Raw genomic sequence first — 13,832 nt, forward strand, 5'->3', positions numbered from 1 at the left:
ATACTGGTAAATTTGTTGCAAGTTTGTGGGAAGTTCAACAAAACCGAGGATCCCATTCCTGGGTATTATTTTGCATATGGATATTATTATTGATTTCTAGAGTTACACTTTTAATTCATAAGCATTAATTCATAAGAATTAAAACCATTTATGTAGATACGGAATTAGTACCCGTATGTAAAGCGTACACTTCCCTTATTTTTCCCTCATGAGTTTGGGCAAAAAAGGGCTCATTATACATGGCAAAATACGGTAATATTTTGCCAGATTTCAAGTTTCCTGCATATTAAAGAAACAAGCCTTTCTAAATTCAAGTATGCATGTATTCTATGCACCCCTCCATTAAAGTGAAAATGTTTGCTAGCATGTCCTACTTACGAGCCCCCATATTTAAAATTAGAGGCCTTTTCACATATGAATTCTCTTCAGTGAAGCTTTGGCCTCTGTACTCCATTTTTTGGTCCATTTCCGACTCGAACAGTAAATGAGAACACAAACAAATATGCTTTGTGGGAAAAATAGGTGCAGAAGTGTTAAATTCCAGAGTAGCTCCAATTACTACCTAAATTATTCTTGGGTTGCTCATCTACTTATCCTCATGATGTGTTTTATTCTTCAGGCAATATTTTTAATAACCACCTAAATGTTGCTTAAAAATGAGTTCCTGTTAGCATTTTTTTAAAAGGTAGGTGATAACATTTGGCATTAGATTTTTCAGAGTTTTAGTTTTATTTCATGTTGATATTTTGATGTTTAGCTGGAGTAGAATTTGTCTCAGTAGCCTCATCTTGGGAGTCCATCCATATTCCGAAAGGAAGAGGAGCAGCAGTAATTTTCATTAACACCTGAGAATTCGTTTCTGTGACACTGTTGGCTACTGCCAATTTGTGAATTCAGCCTCTCAGTCCTAACTGTGATCTGCTCTGGTTGATTGGCTCTTTTAAACTTCATTTCATTGAATGTGACCAGAGTCTGCATAGTTCTATGGCAAATTTTGCCTTCAGAGTTTTTGTTGATAGTTGTACTGACTACTAAGCAGATCTTGCTTAATTTAATGTTTAGATCTAAAAGAGAAGTGGTCTTTTGAAGGCTTTATCATTAACTTCCTGTAGGGAAGTATGAATTAGTTACTGTTGCAGATCCTTGACGCTGATTTGCTTAACACCTGGACTGCTGTGGTCTCAGGGTCCAGAGGGGAAGGTTGTGAATTTATAAAGATCATGGCTATTATTGATGACCCTGGGAACAGCATTGCTCATGCTACAGCCCAGGGATCACCTTCACCTGTGGCTAAACTAAGGCTGGAGGGTTACTTTAATGTAGTTCTTTGTTTTTACTAAACTGTACCGTTTGGGGAAAAAAAGACAGGGAATATTTAAAGCAAATTTTTAGTGCAAAGGACTGAAGTCGGGTGTGTGCCATCACTAGAATGTTAAGTGTGAAAAGTCCTAATTTCTAAAACTGGCTTTTTGTTAAAATGGTTATGACTATGGAGAAAAGTTTGGTTGGGACTTGCTTGGTTTCTAGGTTACAATGACAGTTTTTTGATGCAGTGTCTTTATGGGCACAGACTAGAAACTGTCCATATGCAACAGTATTTGGATTTTAACAACATAGTTACAGCTGTCCTTGAGGTAGATATTGTGATTCTTTTATTTTCAAGGCAGTGGTCACAGTTACAGGCTCGTAGCAAATAAACTTGGGGTTTCTCTTCACTGTCTTGACACTACTTCCATCAAAATGGAAACAAGGACTGTTGGTCCTCAAATGGCTGCTGTTTTTGAAATAAATGGCTCTTAACATGGCTTCAAGAATGACCACAACTTTTTTGGAATTGCTTTACTTTTGTACAGGTAAAATAAAGCCAATCTGTGTGACTGTCCTTTGTGATCATTTTTCAGTTTGCCCCACAGGAGTACATACTGCACAAGTTAAAACTGTACCAGTCCCTCCTATTTCCTTTCTTCATCTCTTTGCACTGATTCTGTGTCCTTCCTGTTTTGTGCAAAGGGCTGGTTTGGTTCACATTTCAGGAAAGGGCGAGGGAGGCGAGACTGTAGCCTTACACTGTGAACGCGTGGCCTTCTTACTTTCAACTGCCATGCAAGTACATCACTAATGGATGTGCCTTTCAAATTACTAATTTTATCTTGCATTTAAATCTTTTCTTATAATTAAAAATCCTCAGTAATGTTAATATCCTTTGAACAAAAGAGTTAAAATAGGCATGGCTTGTCGAGGCCATTAAAAGGGTTATTTTAACCCTTGTATTGCTAAACAAAAACTTGAAAACTGAATCGGAGAAGGCTTTATCATTATCAAAATAATCCTTAAAAAAAAAAAGGATATTTCTGAGAACAAAAGCCCTTTTCTTGACTTTGGAGAAACTGCTTAGTTTTCTGTGTGCCATCTTCAAGTTCAGCAGCCATTTTGGTGGTTGTCTTGATGGGTTCTAACATCTGATCATGGTGGTCATGAATTGGCAATCCAAACCTTGAGGAAAATCTGCGGAATCTTTTGAAGTGCTTTGCTTTTTTACCCCCTTGGTGTAATCAGAATTACGTGAGTCTGTTTAACTGTTCAGATGCAAATTGAACTCTAAATTTGCATTTATCTGTGTCCTTTAATGGGGAGGTTGCGAAAGCATCAAGAATAAAGCCTGGGTTAGTCAGAATCCAGATGCTCTGGTTTTCTGATAGGATGTTCAAACAGTCTGCTTCTGACAGTTGTGGGGCCTAGTGCTGTGTGTAGGGCCAGCTACAGAATTTGTGGGGCCCAGTGCAGAATGAAAATGTGGAGGCCCATTGTTAATAAATGGTTCGGAATTTTAAGATGCAACAGAGCATTAAACCAAGCCTGTGACCCTCCTTAGTGTAAGGCCCAGTGTTGTGACGCAGGTTGCACACCATGGAGCTCGCCACAGTGTGAGCGTCTTTGAGCTAATACATGTCCTTGATTTAGCGTTTGAGCTCAGCTCAGTGGCATTGCAATTGCTGTGCTGTTCACCTGCTTTCACCAATAAGTGTATGTATAAAACTGTGTTCTTCCCCTCAAAAGTGAATCACGCAGACTTCTTTCCTGTAGATTTGGATTGCCTCTAGTCACGAAGGAGAGTCCAGACAGAGAAATTGATATGGAAATCTGTGGAAATAGCTTGTTTGTGGTGGGAGGAAAATCAAGGACATATTGTTAACAAGTTTCACCTACTTTTACTGCACACCTGTAATGCCTAGTTCGGTGGTTTTAGAGTATATGGAGTGTTTCTGGGCTTTCTTATAAGGCAGAGGCTCCATACAAGGTTGCTGATGATTGTTCTAAATTCCCATTGTTTTCTTGGCTTTTCTCCCTTGGTTTATGTGTCGTCTGGAAACTGATTTGTAGTTGGTGAGGTAACATACGTGGAGCTCTTAATGGACGCTGAAGGAAAGTCAAGGGTAAGTGTCTGAGAGAATTTCTTCTGTGGATTTACTACATGAAAAATGTAACTGTATGGTGGCGTGGAATCGAATGAAATCAGGAAGGCAGTGAGTGCTCATGTTATAGTAGCCATGTTTGATTTTGCCAAACATTCGAGTGGGGTGGGAGGGGATTTGCAAACGGGAGTCCCGCTTTTCCAAATGGCTGGCCAAAGAGCTTTTTGGTATTCTGTTTGGATGCCCAATTTGGATAACTGGGGACCAATAGCAGCATTGTCTCTTTGTTAACAGAGGAATTGGCTGTGTGTGAATTATGCATGGAATTTTAGCGGTGGTATATTAATGTAAAACGTGTGTTCTTGTCTAGAAAATGTTACTCTTGGTTGTTTGCTGAATTTGAAAGTGGTGTGAACCAAAGATTCCGAAAAGTTGCCTTTGTGCCAGTAAATTGTAAAACAAATATTTAAAACCTGAACGTTTAAAATTGGCCTAGTTTAAAGAGACAATAAACTATTTTCTGTCGTGCAATAGAATGGCTTAGAATAATCAAAAGGATGAGCTTAATTTATGGAAGGGATGGATTTAGGAGGAGTATGATAAGGAATTTTTTTGAGTACAGAAGGAAGCAGATCTAAAGTTTGTGTGATTTCTCGGAGAATCTGAATTTAGGTCTGCTTATTATAACTTCAGCAGCTATAGTGCAATGCTGGTAACGTGCGGGAACAGGAGATAAGGAGCCCAGCTTTTAACAAGGACGGCTAGGCGAGACGCTTACTTCTGCCAGTTTCCCCTTAGAAGGGTTGATTAAAGAAAACTACAACTTTTATTACATACATCATTTTTATTTTATAACTGTCATTGATATTTACTATTTTTTTCTTGTCTTTTTTTCCCCCTTTCCTTGCTCTTCTGATTGGTCTGTGGCTTCTTCCAAAGGGATGTGCGTAAGTATTGTCTAGTTACTTATTGGCAATTGAGCCTTCTAAGTTGTAGGACTGGTTTCACTCATTTCCTTTTGACTCTTCATAGCGTTGTTGAATTCAAGATGGAAGAGAGCATGAAAAAAGCTGCTGAAGTTCTAAACAAGCATAGTCTGAGTGGAAGACCACTGAAAGTCAAAGAAGTAAGCTCTTGAAACCCTGTGGATATCGTTTGTAATTGTCGAGTTGTCCTATTCGGAGTTAGGAAAAGACAAAAGTAGTCCTGGACTACGTTTTACAGTGCAGACTAACCTGTTCTTGATGAAGAGGGTCATCACAGGCTTCAGTAGTCATCCTGTAAGAATGAGCACTCCCTGAGCCACTGCCACCTGCCTTCCTAATGTTTGTGATCGGTCTGTGACCACCTGCCTCGATTTTCTCAGAGGCACTCATACTGAGCCTGTGGTTTTCTGTTGTTTTTTTTTAGTGGGTTCTACACATACAGTTTTACCCAGTTTGACCCCTATTCTTGTCCCGCCTTTTTGTTTGTTTGTTTGTTTGAGTTTGTCATTACTCAAATCCTCTTTTTATATCTAATCCAAATCTCAGATACCTTCTCTTTTTCCAGGAAGGGGGAGGTTGTTTTGGTGATTCGCTCCCTCCTTGACTTATTTTTACTTCTTCTTGGAGGAAAATTAGTATATTCAGAGCTCAGAGTGGAAAGTATGGTAGGGTTTAAGGTCTCTTGTGTGTTGAAGATGATACACGAAAGGGCAGAGAGTTTAAGCATAGTGTCAATACCAGAGCTTCACAAACCTGTCCAGACTTTACACAGGAGTCAGATGCCTGAATAACATGAAGGATGGAGAGTACCTTGGTGATCTAGAGCTGTGTTTTCAAACTGAAAAAATCACTGATGGGGTTTGCAGGAATTACAGAACCTCCACTGAATTAATAAGATCCAGCCATGCCACGCCCGTGAAGATCTTATTTCAATCTAGAAGCTCTATATTATGTCAACTAATATCCTCCACCCTCCTCCCTTTTTTTACTTAGTTCAATTGAGAGCTAAAGTTTACACCCCTTTCTTTCTTCTTCATTCCTTTGGCTGGGATTCTTCCTGGCCTAGTGGTTGAGTTCATTTGAATTTCTTGTTATAGATTTTGAAAAATGCTTTCCAAACAACCTTCCAATTTCTGAAGTTTTGGGACTATCACTTACTCCGAGCATGGTTTTAGTTGTCTCTGGGTCAGTTAGATGTAACGTTTTTGTGCTTGTTTTAGGATCCTGATGGTGAACATGCCAGGAGAGCAATGCAAAAGGTGATGGCTACGACTGGTGGGATGGGTATGGGACCAGGTGGCCCAGGAATGATTACTATCCCACCCAGTATCCTAAATAACCCTAACATCCCAAATGAGATTATCCATGCATTACAGGCTGGAAGACTTGGAAGCACAGTCTTTGTAGCAAATGTAAGTAGAATGAAACAGTGTCGTAAGTAGAAAATCAACTTTATGAAACCTCCTTGTCAACGTGTTATAAAAGTAGTTCTGCTGTTTGAGAAGAAAAGCTTTAGAGAGGGTTATGTTATCTTTTTGATCTATTTTTAAAAATCAGCCTTGGGGTTGGTTGGGCTTTGTTCCCTGATGACCACGCAGTCATAAATCACAGGCTTGACTGTGATCCCATTGGGACCCTGTTTACTGCGTTTTGCTGCTGTTTACAAAAGTGGCAGCTGCATTCTTGGTGGGTTTATTTAGGTGCAGGGTAAAAAAGTTAGCAGAGATTGTGTACTGACACTTCCCTCTTGTGTCTGGGATGAATGACAATGCCTTTGTCATTTGTAAAGGGAAATATTTTAAAAGAAAGTGGGTTGGTTGGGGAGGGTGATAACCTTAGCTGGGGAACATTTTTTTTTTTTTAAGTGTTAAAAAATAAGCATTAATTTGAAATGCATGAGGTGACTTAAGCTGTTCTTTCAGAGGAAAGAGGCAGTAAATAGCAGTTAAGGCCAGATTTCATCCTATTTGAAAAATTCCACTGTAGTCGATAAGTTTTTGTGACTTATCTTTCTAATGCTTATTTCCAACCAAGGCATGTTGTGTTCATGTAATACAAATACTGTTTTTCTTAAGATGTCTGCGTTGAGATGTTTCTTCCCTGTCTCTTGATTAGCTGGATTATAAAGTTGGCTGGAAGAAACTGAAGGAAGTTTTTAGTATGGCTGGTGTGGTGGTCCGAGCAGACATTCTAGAAGATAAAGATGGGAAAAGTCGTGGAATAGGCACTGTTACTTTTGAACAGTCCATTGAAGCTGTGCAAGCTATATGTATCCTTTTATTGGAATTCAACTCTTGGTGAACGGATTGGCCTAAATGTTGTATTATTAATATACGTATGTGGGGGGAAGTGGTTTCCTTGTGTATTACTGTTTCCTGAGTGACTAGAGGGAAAGCATTACTATGGAATTTGAAAGTTCTCTAGGATGGAATTAATTCAGTTTTGTGTAGACACCGTGTTTCCCCGAAAATAAGACCAGGTCTTATATTAAGATTTGCTCCAAAAGACGCATTAGGGCTTATGTTCAGGGGGAAAGTCATGGTAGGGCTTATTTTCCGGATAGGTCTTATTTTTGGAGAAACACAGTAGAAGGGCCGATTAGCAAATAGTCACATTCCCACGAGTGATCTTTCTCAGTGTTTTCTTTTTAGAGGAGTCTGGTTTGAAGGGGGAAATCCGAAGCATGTGCCACTGGAGAGAAATTCATTTATTTCGTATATAAGTCTTTTCAGGGCCCCCTTTCTTCAGTGGATTGAGATCATTCTGGAAGAAGCACTTCTCTCTAACCCTTAGGCTGCTTACCCTGTAGTGACATCTTTGTAGTCACAGTGGAGAATACCACACAGGAACACAGTCACTAAACTCCGGCAATACTGTCACCAAGTATCTTACCCAGAAAACATTGTACTACTTCAAAAACTGTAGGACAGGGCGGCCGGTTAGCTCAGTTGGTTAGAGCGTGATGGTTGTAACACCAGGGTTGCCGGTCCGATCCCCACATGGGCCACAGTGAGCTGCGCCCTCCACAACTAGATTGAAACAACTACTTGACTTGGAGCTGATGGGTCCTGGAAAAACACTTTAAAAAAAAGGGGGGTAGGATACCTGGCCCATTGGACACGTACAGAAAACTGATGCCAGTGCTCAAGAGGATGGTTTGGCGAGAAGTGTAAGGTGGTGTGAATGAAGCGCCACACTTAAGGAATACGCTCAGGTTTACTTCTCCCCCCCTTGAGCATTATTTATTCCTTTTCTGCTGAGTAGAAACACATACTTGAAAGTGTCATGAGGAATCAAAATTGCTCATAAATTCACCACTTAGGGAACGGTAGCAGTTGGGTTATTTTTCTCTTACGTGTTTCTCTTCTGCTGTGCATGTTTTTAGAATTGTAAGAAATAGCCTTAATTGTAATATCAGCTATGTTTAATGGCCAACTGCTATTTGATAGACCAATGCACGTGAAAATGGTAAGTTAGTAGGAGGATCTTTTTCTCCACAACATACTCAAATACATGGGGTTGTTAAGAGTGTACACATAGTCATTGTTTATGGATCAGTCTAAGTTAAGTAGGGTGCTGTGCATTGAGCAAATTTATGACAGAAAGAACTTTTTGCTCGTGTAGCTCTTGCTGCAGATACATTTTTCTTTGCACAGTTGGCTGATCGGCATGGTCAGGAGGTCAGCTGAGTATCCTGCTTGAGCAAGCGATCAATTTCAAAGACTGGTTATGTATAATATGGGTTTCCAATTTTCAAAATGTTTAGTTGGCATATCTGTTGTGAACCTAATTAAGTCTGGTTCAGACAGCCTTTAAAGTTCTGTTGAAGCCCTTCAATGTAAACATCAGCCCTGCTGTGGCTCTGCCGAAGATAATGGTTAATATAAGCATGACTGGAATGTGCTGAGGGCAATCTAGTTAGCACATCAGGAAGAAAAGGACTGTGAAAGAATTTTTAGTTACTTGAAACATTCGGTTTTTTGTTTTTGTTTTTAAAATAGATAATTGTTTCACGTGACTCAAAAGCATGAAAAAGATAGTGTGAGAGTCTTGTTCTTGCTTCATGCCCAGGTCCTGCCCATCCCCCACAGTATATACATGAGTATATTTAATCCTTCCCCCTTTACACAAAAGGTGGCAAGAACTCTTCCCATATTCCTTTTGATACTTGCTTGGTATTCTGTGGCAAGGATGTAGCATAAGATATCCAACAGTCCTTTATTGGGGATTGTTTCCATCTTTTCTGTTGCAAACAGTGTTGCCAGGAACAATGAGATTTATTCACTTTGTCTTTCAGGATGAGAGGGCCTTACCAAAGGGGGATTTTTTCCCTCCTGAACGTCCTCAACAGCTTCCCCGTGAGTATTTCAATTATTATGGCTGAGATTTCGAATTTGTTTATACTGACCAGAAAACTATAATTACCTATGAACCCTGGGCCATGTTATTCTGCAATTCTCTTGACCATTCTTGAGGGACAGTTTCACAGGGTGGTGTTTTTTTTTTTTTGTTTGTTTGTTTTTTTAATCCCCTATGGATTTTCCCAGCGTGGAAGAAGAACAGAGGGATTCACAACTTCGTAAGGATTGTTAGGACTACTTTGCAGTGAGGCAGGCTGCTCAGGATGTAATTGCATTTTGAGGGTATCCTGGGGAACGAAGAACTCAAAACTGCAAAGGGAATTAAAGCCAGGCTGCACTTGGGTCCAGAAGAGATTGGGTGTCACCAGATGGCCCAGCACTTCCACTCCTAGGTACACTCCGAGAGAACTAATAGCTTACAGCCTCACAGAAACTCATACCCAGATGTTCATAGCAGAATGATTTTAGCTGATGAGTGGATAAATACAATGTGGTAAATCCATACAATGGAATTTACTCAGCCATAGAAGGAATGAAGTACCAATACATGTTACGGCATGGATGAGCTTTGATTCCATCTATAGGAAACGTCCAGAACAGGCGAATCCGTAGATATATTAGTGGTTGCCAGGAGCTGGGGAGAGGGGTAAGTGGAGAGTAGTGCCTGCTAATGGGGAGGGAGTTTCATTTTGGGGTGATGAAAATGTTCTGGAATTAGATGGTGGTGATGGTTGCATAACTGAATATACTAAAAATCACTGAGCTGTACACTTTAAATGGGTGAAACTTACGGTATGTGAAATACAGCTATCAAAAATTTTATATAGGGTTATTTGCAACATCCAGGTGAAAATCTGCCCTGAGACAGGGAAGGCTAGTTGATAGGTCACCACGTGGATGGAAAGGGGGCCTATTAGTGACGTCCCAGGCACTCCATCTGACAAACCCACAGGGGCTGGGACCTGCTTGTGCTCTGGTGGGGAGGACTTGTCATCACATGAGGCCGTTGGGGCAGGGCTGTTTGGAGGGCCAGCCAGTACCTCTGGTCTGGAGCAGTGAATGAAGCCTGTGGCCAAGCCCTCAAAGATTAGAAAACTATTTCTTGAGTGCCTTTGCAATTTAGGGTTCTAGAAGCATAGTAGAGGCAGATTTTGAAGGGAGGTCGATGGTTACAATAACAGGAGATGGCTTACCAGTTGAGAGTTAACATGATTTAGCAAAGGACCACATTTCCTTGTAATCGGTATGATCGCTTAGCAGTGACCACTCAAGTTCACGGTGATGCCTCTTGTTGACTTTTTTGCCTAGAGGAGCCGGGGTGCAGGCTGCTTGGTAACCTTGGCAGGCACACACTGGGCCCCAGGGAGCCCATTATCCATGGCTTTTGGTCGCAGAGCACATTTCAGAGGGTTGACTTGAAAGTCTTCAGTGCTTTGGGGAGCAGTAACATTGGTGATCTCTTGCTGCTGTTTCTGTGCAATTTAAAAGCAGTGTTGTTAATCAGACTAAATACCTGGGAATAGCTCTCAGGCTCTCTTTAATGCACTTTTCCCCCATTTTAAAAAGTCTCGCCTGGTCTTGCTTGAAGCCTCAGACCATGGTTATCCAGAGCGTTACAAGTATGTTAACACTGTCTTAGGCCTTGTTGGCAATTTGATACCATTCTATTCTGGTGTCACTGTTTGTTTGTGGAACATGGAGTTGGGGATGAGCTGGGGTATCCATCGAAGTTTAGGAAGCTTTCTGGGTAGAAGAATAGGTTCTGTGAATCCACTAGCTTCATTGTTATTAAAATCGCCTGCAACAGAGAGTAGTGTATGCTCAGTATATTAATTGACTGGCTTATAACATTGTTTTTTCATAAGAAAAGTCTTTTGGGCTGCCATGTTAGGAGGGGTGGGTGGGCATATTTGTGCTCCTTACCACCTGATGTTTTGACTTGCTTTTTTTGATAAAAAATTTCTCAGTTCACGATTTAGGGAAATAGCTAGATGCTCATGACTTTTATTGTGTGAGTTGTCCATAGTTCTTCTCTGTAACTTTCAAGTGAACTGATTTTTAGTTGCCCGTGCTTTATACATGTTACAAACTTCAATCTGTAATTGCATATAAAAAGTTGTGCCTTAAAAGGGAGAGCTCCCAAGTGTACCAGTGTTGTGAATAGACCGTGGTTTGTTGGTGGGAATGACTGAGAAGCTGTGCCACAGTAAACACAGACTCTTTCGCTTTTGAGGGTCAGGTCTCTTGTAAGTAAGTGGAGTCTGCACTTCTGACTTTCTCTTTTCATTTCAGATGGACTTGGTGGTATTGGCATGGGGTTAGGACCAGGAGGGCAGCCTATTGATGCCAATCACCTGAACAAAGGCATTGGCATGGGAAACATAGGGCCCGCAGGTGAGAATTACAGTGTGCCGCGACTGGGCATTTCTGCGGACGTTAAAAGTTATTACAGTTCTATAGTAATGAAAATTATCAGCTGGGATAATTGGACATTGAATAGTTCAAATGGAATAAAGATGTAATTGGGACAAAAGTCCCTCTTTATTAATCTTTGGTTCATTTTGATAAAGGCAGTATTTTGTATACATATTTCCCAACTTGAATCCTTTTTTTCTAAAGCCATTATACCTTTGCATTTTATCATCCTGAGCTGAGATAGTTGAGCCATCCAAAAACAGGAGGCAAGCCAGAGAGTTGGTCTTGCTCAAGGTCACACTATCAGTTAGTGACAGAGACTGTAGGTCTCCTGACCATGGGACCACAGCACTGCCACAGTCTATTACCCAGACCCCATTGGGCTCAGGGCTGGTGTTGACATAGCTTCAGCTGTAGGGGCATTGATGGATGCAGAAAGATACGGCGCGCCTTATTGCATGACTGCATAGCTGCTGTAGGCCACAGGGCAAATGATGCAGTGTTGTTTTTGTTCAAGAAGACAAGAAACAGCTAATGAATGAAAGCTTTGACGTGTAGAATAAACTTTAAACTTTGCTGTTTAGCATTTTCATTTCGGTGCAGTGAGGCATTTCTATACTATTAAATAATCCATTTTTATGACTTCCGATTTAAGGCCTTTCTTGAAATCCTTTGAATTCCAAGACGAGTGCCCCTCAGCCCTCCTACTGTCAGTTCTGCATATGTCTTGTCTCCTCTCAGTGTAATCTGGGGCTGACCTCAGCGTGTCCTGGGCCTCGAATGGCTCTGCCAGTCTGACCCACCCTCACCCCCTCACCTGACACTTAGAGAGGACAGGCTGGTGTGGCGGGGAGGGTAACCTCAGTGTTTTTAGGAACTGCTTTTTACTTATCTTTCAAATTTTATCTTTCAAAGGGATTTTAAAATCCACTTCTGTTCCTAAGAGTAAGCTTCTAAAAAGTGAATGTTCCCTACTCTGTACCTTGTAATTATATTTCATGTTTAAAACTGTCCACCTTGGTCATTTAATAAAACTGTGTGGACCCTACAGAATTTTGAGTCACATGGTGATTATTAAAGGCTTAAACGGTTTTCTTGGAATTGATAGTTTGACAGTTGAAATGGCAGAGGGTCTCCCCTCCCCCCCCTTTTTCTTGCCAATTAAAATATATTCATAAACAGATATTTTTTGTTCATTTGCTGGTTTGGAATTTGTGTTTTTTAAGTGCAAACATTACTGCTTTGACATAATTTAGTTTGCATTGACTTTTTCTTTTTAAGGAATGGGAATGGAAGGCATAGGATTTGGAATAAATAAAATGGGAGGTAAGAAATTTAAAATGAAGTACAAATGTGATCACTTTTAGGTATGGCTTCTCTCTTTTTTTCAACCCTTTCTCTCCTCTTAAACCCTGCATGAAATTCTCACTTTTGTTTCCAAAAAGTTTGAGTCTCGAAATTACCTTTACCTGTCAGTCCTTCCAGTGGGTGTCTTGGCTTTTGGCTCTGGCTTTCTCACTAACTAGCTCTGTGACCTTGGGCAAATCATTCCATCTCTCTGGGCCTCTTTGCTTGTCTAGTCATAGAGGGGGTTGGATCAGAGCAGCTTTTTGAGGATGCTGATTTTTAAACAAGGGCACTAGCATTCTCCCCGCCTCCCCCCCAAATCCTTAAACTTGGTAAGTAAGTTCCTGGCAGAAAATAGAAGATGCCCAGGGTGAAACTTGTGAAAACTGTTCTTTTCCTGATCAGTCTAAGCAGTCTCGTTGGAATGGTGCTGAAATCTGACTTCTTTTTCAGGCATGGAGGGACCCTTTGGTGGCGGTATGGAAAACATGGGTCGGTTTGGATCTGGGATGAACATGGGCAGAATAAACGGTAAGACTAGTGTTGCCTTCCTGCTTGCACTTAAACTTACCCTTTGCTGGCTCTTCGCTCTCGGTGACCTTTAGGCAGCAGACCCATTTTTAATAGAATTTCTCCCCTTTCACTTTTCTACTGGATCAGATGGCTTCGAATTGCCTTAAGCATTACATGGTAAAATCCTAAGTCTGTATTCTATAAGCTAGACAAGTTCATTCTCTTAGTCACGAAACTCTTGAGATGTCCTGTGTTCTGAATCTTCCTCAGTAATTGTCCAGTAAAATTGTAAAGCTTTCTTATGCCCTCTGGCAAGTGTCATGTAGGTGTCTGTGGTTCTGCTTTGCACGCTTTACAAAGGTGTCCAGGTATAAGGGCTTAGTCTCCTTGGAGTTTGTGTGAAGCTCATGTTTCCCCTGCAGTGCTGGACGGTTGAGTCCTTGTGCATCTGCTCTGGTGACTGGAATTGTAAGCAGAGGCATTCATTTAGCGTTTACATCATGGGAATTGTCGTGTACTGTCCTTCAGATCTTCCAACTCCTCCAACCTCGTAACAGAAGTGTAGTAATATTAATTATAATGATGATAATGTGTTATTTCACTTAGTCCTTGCAAGATAGCACATGATGTGTAGGTACTGTTATCCCCATTTCCTTAGAAACCGAGGCTCAGAGAGTGACTTGCCTCAGGGCACATAGCTCGTAATGGTGGGATATGGGCCCAGGCTGTCTGGCTCCAGAGCCTGGCTCTTGCTGTGCTGTGATGCTGCCTTGTAGGATTGCCTCTAGCACTGGCGT

At 41.0% G+C, this 13,832-nt stretch overlaps 1 protein-coding gene across 17 annotated transcripts in view; it reads left to right on the forward strand.

Annotated features, from left to right (window-relative positions):
- The window catches only part of HNRNPM (heterogeneous nuclear ribonucleoprotein M), a 37,395-nt gene that overhangs the window by 11,931 nt on the left and 11,632 nt on the right, over window positions 1-13,832 (forward strand). For 3 of the 17 annotated variants that reach the window (XM_033135277.1, XM_033135270.1, XM_033135278.1), the window contains exons 3-13: window positions 3,382-3,434; window positions 4,353-4,360; window positions 4,446-4,539; window positions 5,620-5,658; window positions 5,776-5,811; window positions 6,515-6,668; window positions 7,818-7,867; window positions 8,697-8,757; window positions 11,053-11,154; window positions 12,457-12,501; window positions 12,976-13,053. In XM_033135277.1, coding sequence (XP_032991168.1) covers window positions 3,382-3,434; window positions 4,353-4,360; window positions 4,446-4,539; window positions 5,620-5,658; window positions 5,776-5,811; window positions 6,515-6,668; window positions 7,818-7,867; window positions 8,697-8,757; window positions 11,053-11,154; window positions 12,457-12,501; window positions 12,976-13,053 — 720 coding nt within the window. Of the gene's footprint in view, window positions 1-3,381; window positions 3,435-4,352; window positions 4,361-4,445; window positions 4,540-5,619; window positions 5,812-6,514; window positions 6,669-7,817; window positions 7,868-8,696; window positions 8,758-11,052; window positions 11,155-12,456; window positions 12,502-12,975; window positions 13,054-13,832 lie in introns of all 17 variants that reach the window. The other 14 variants (XM_033135281.1, XM_033135283.1, XM_033135284.1 and 11 more) reach the window with 6 other exon arrangements.

This window comes from Rhinolophus ferrumequinum, chromosome 18, assembly GCF_004115265.2.
Source record: "Rhinolophus ferrumequinum isolate MPI-CBG mRhiFer1 chromosome 18, mRhiFer1_v1.p, whole genome shotgun sequence".
Lineage (NCBI taxonomy): Eukaryota > Metazoa > Chordata > Mammalia > Chiroptera > Rhinolophidae > Rhinolophus > Rhinolophus ferrumequinum.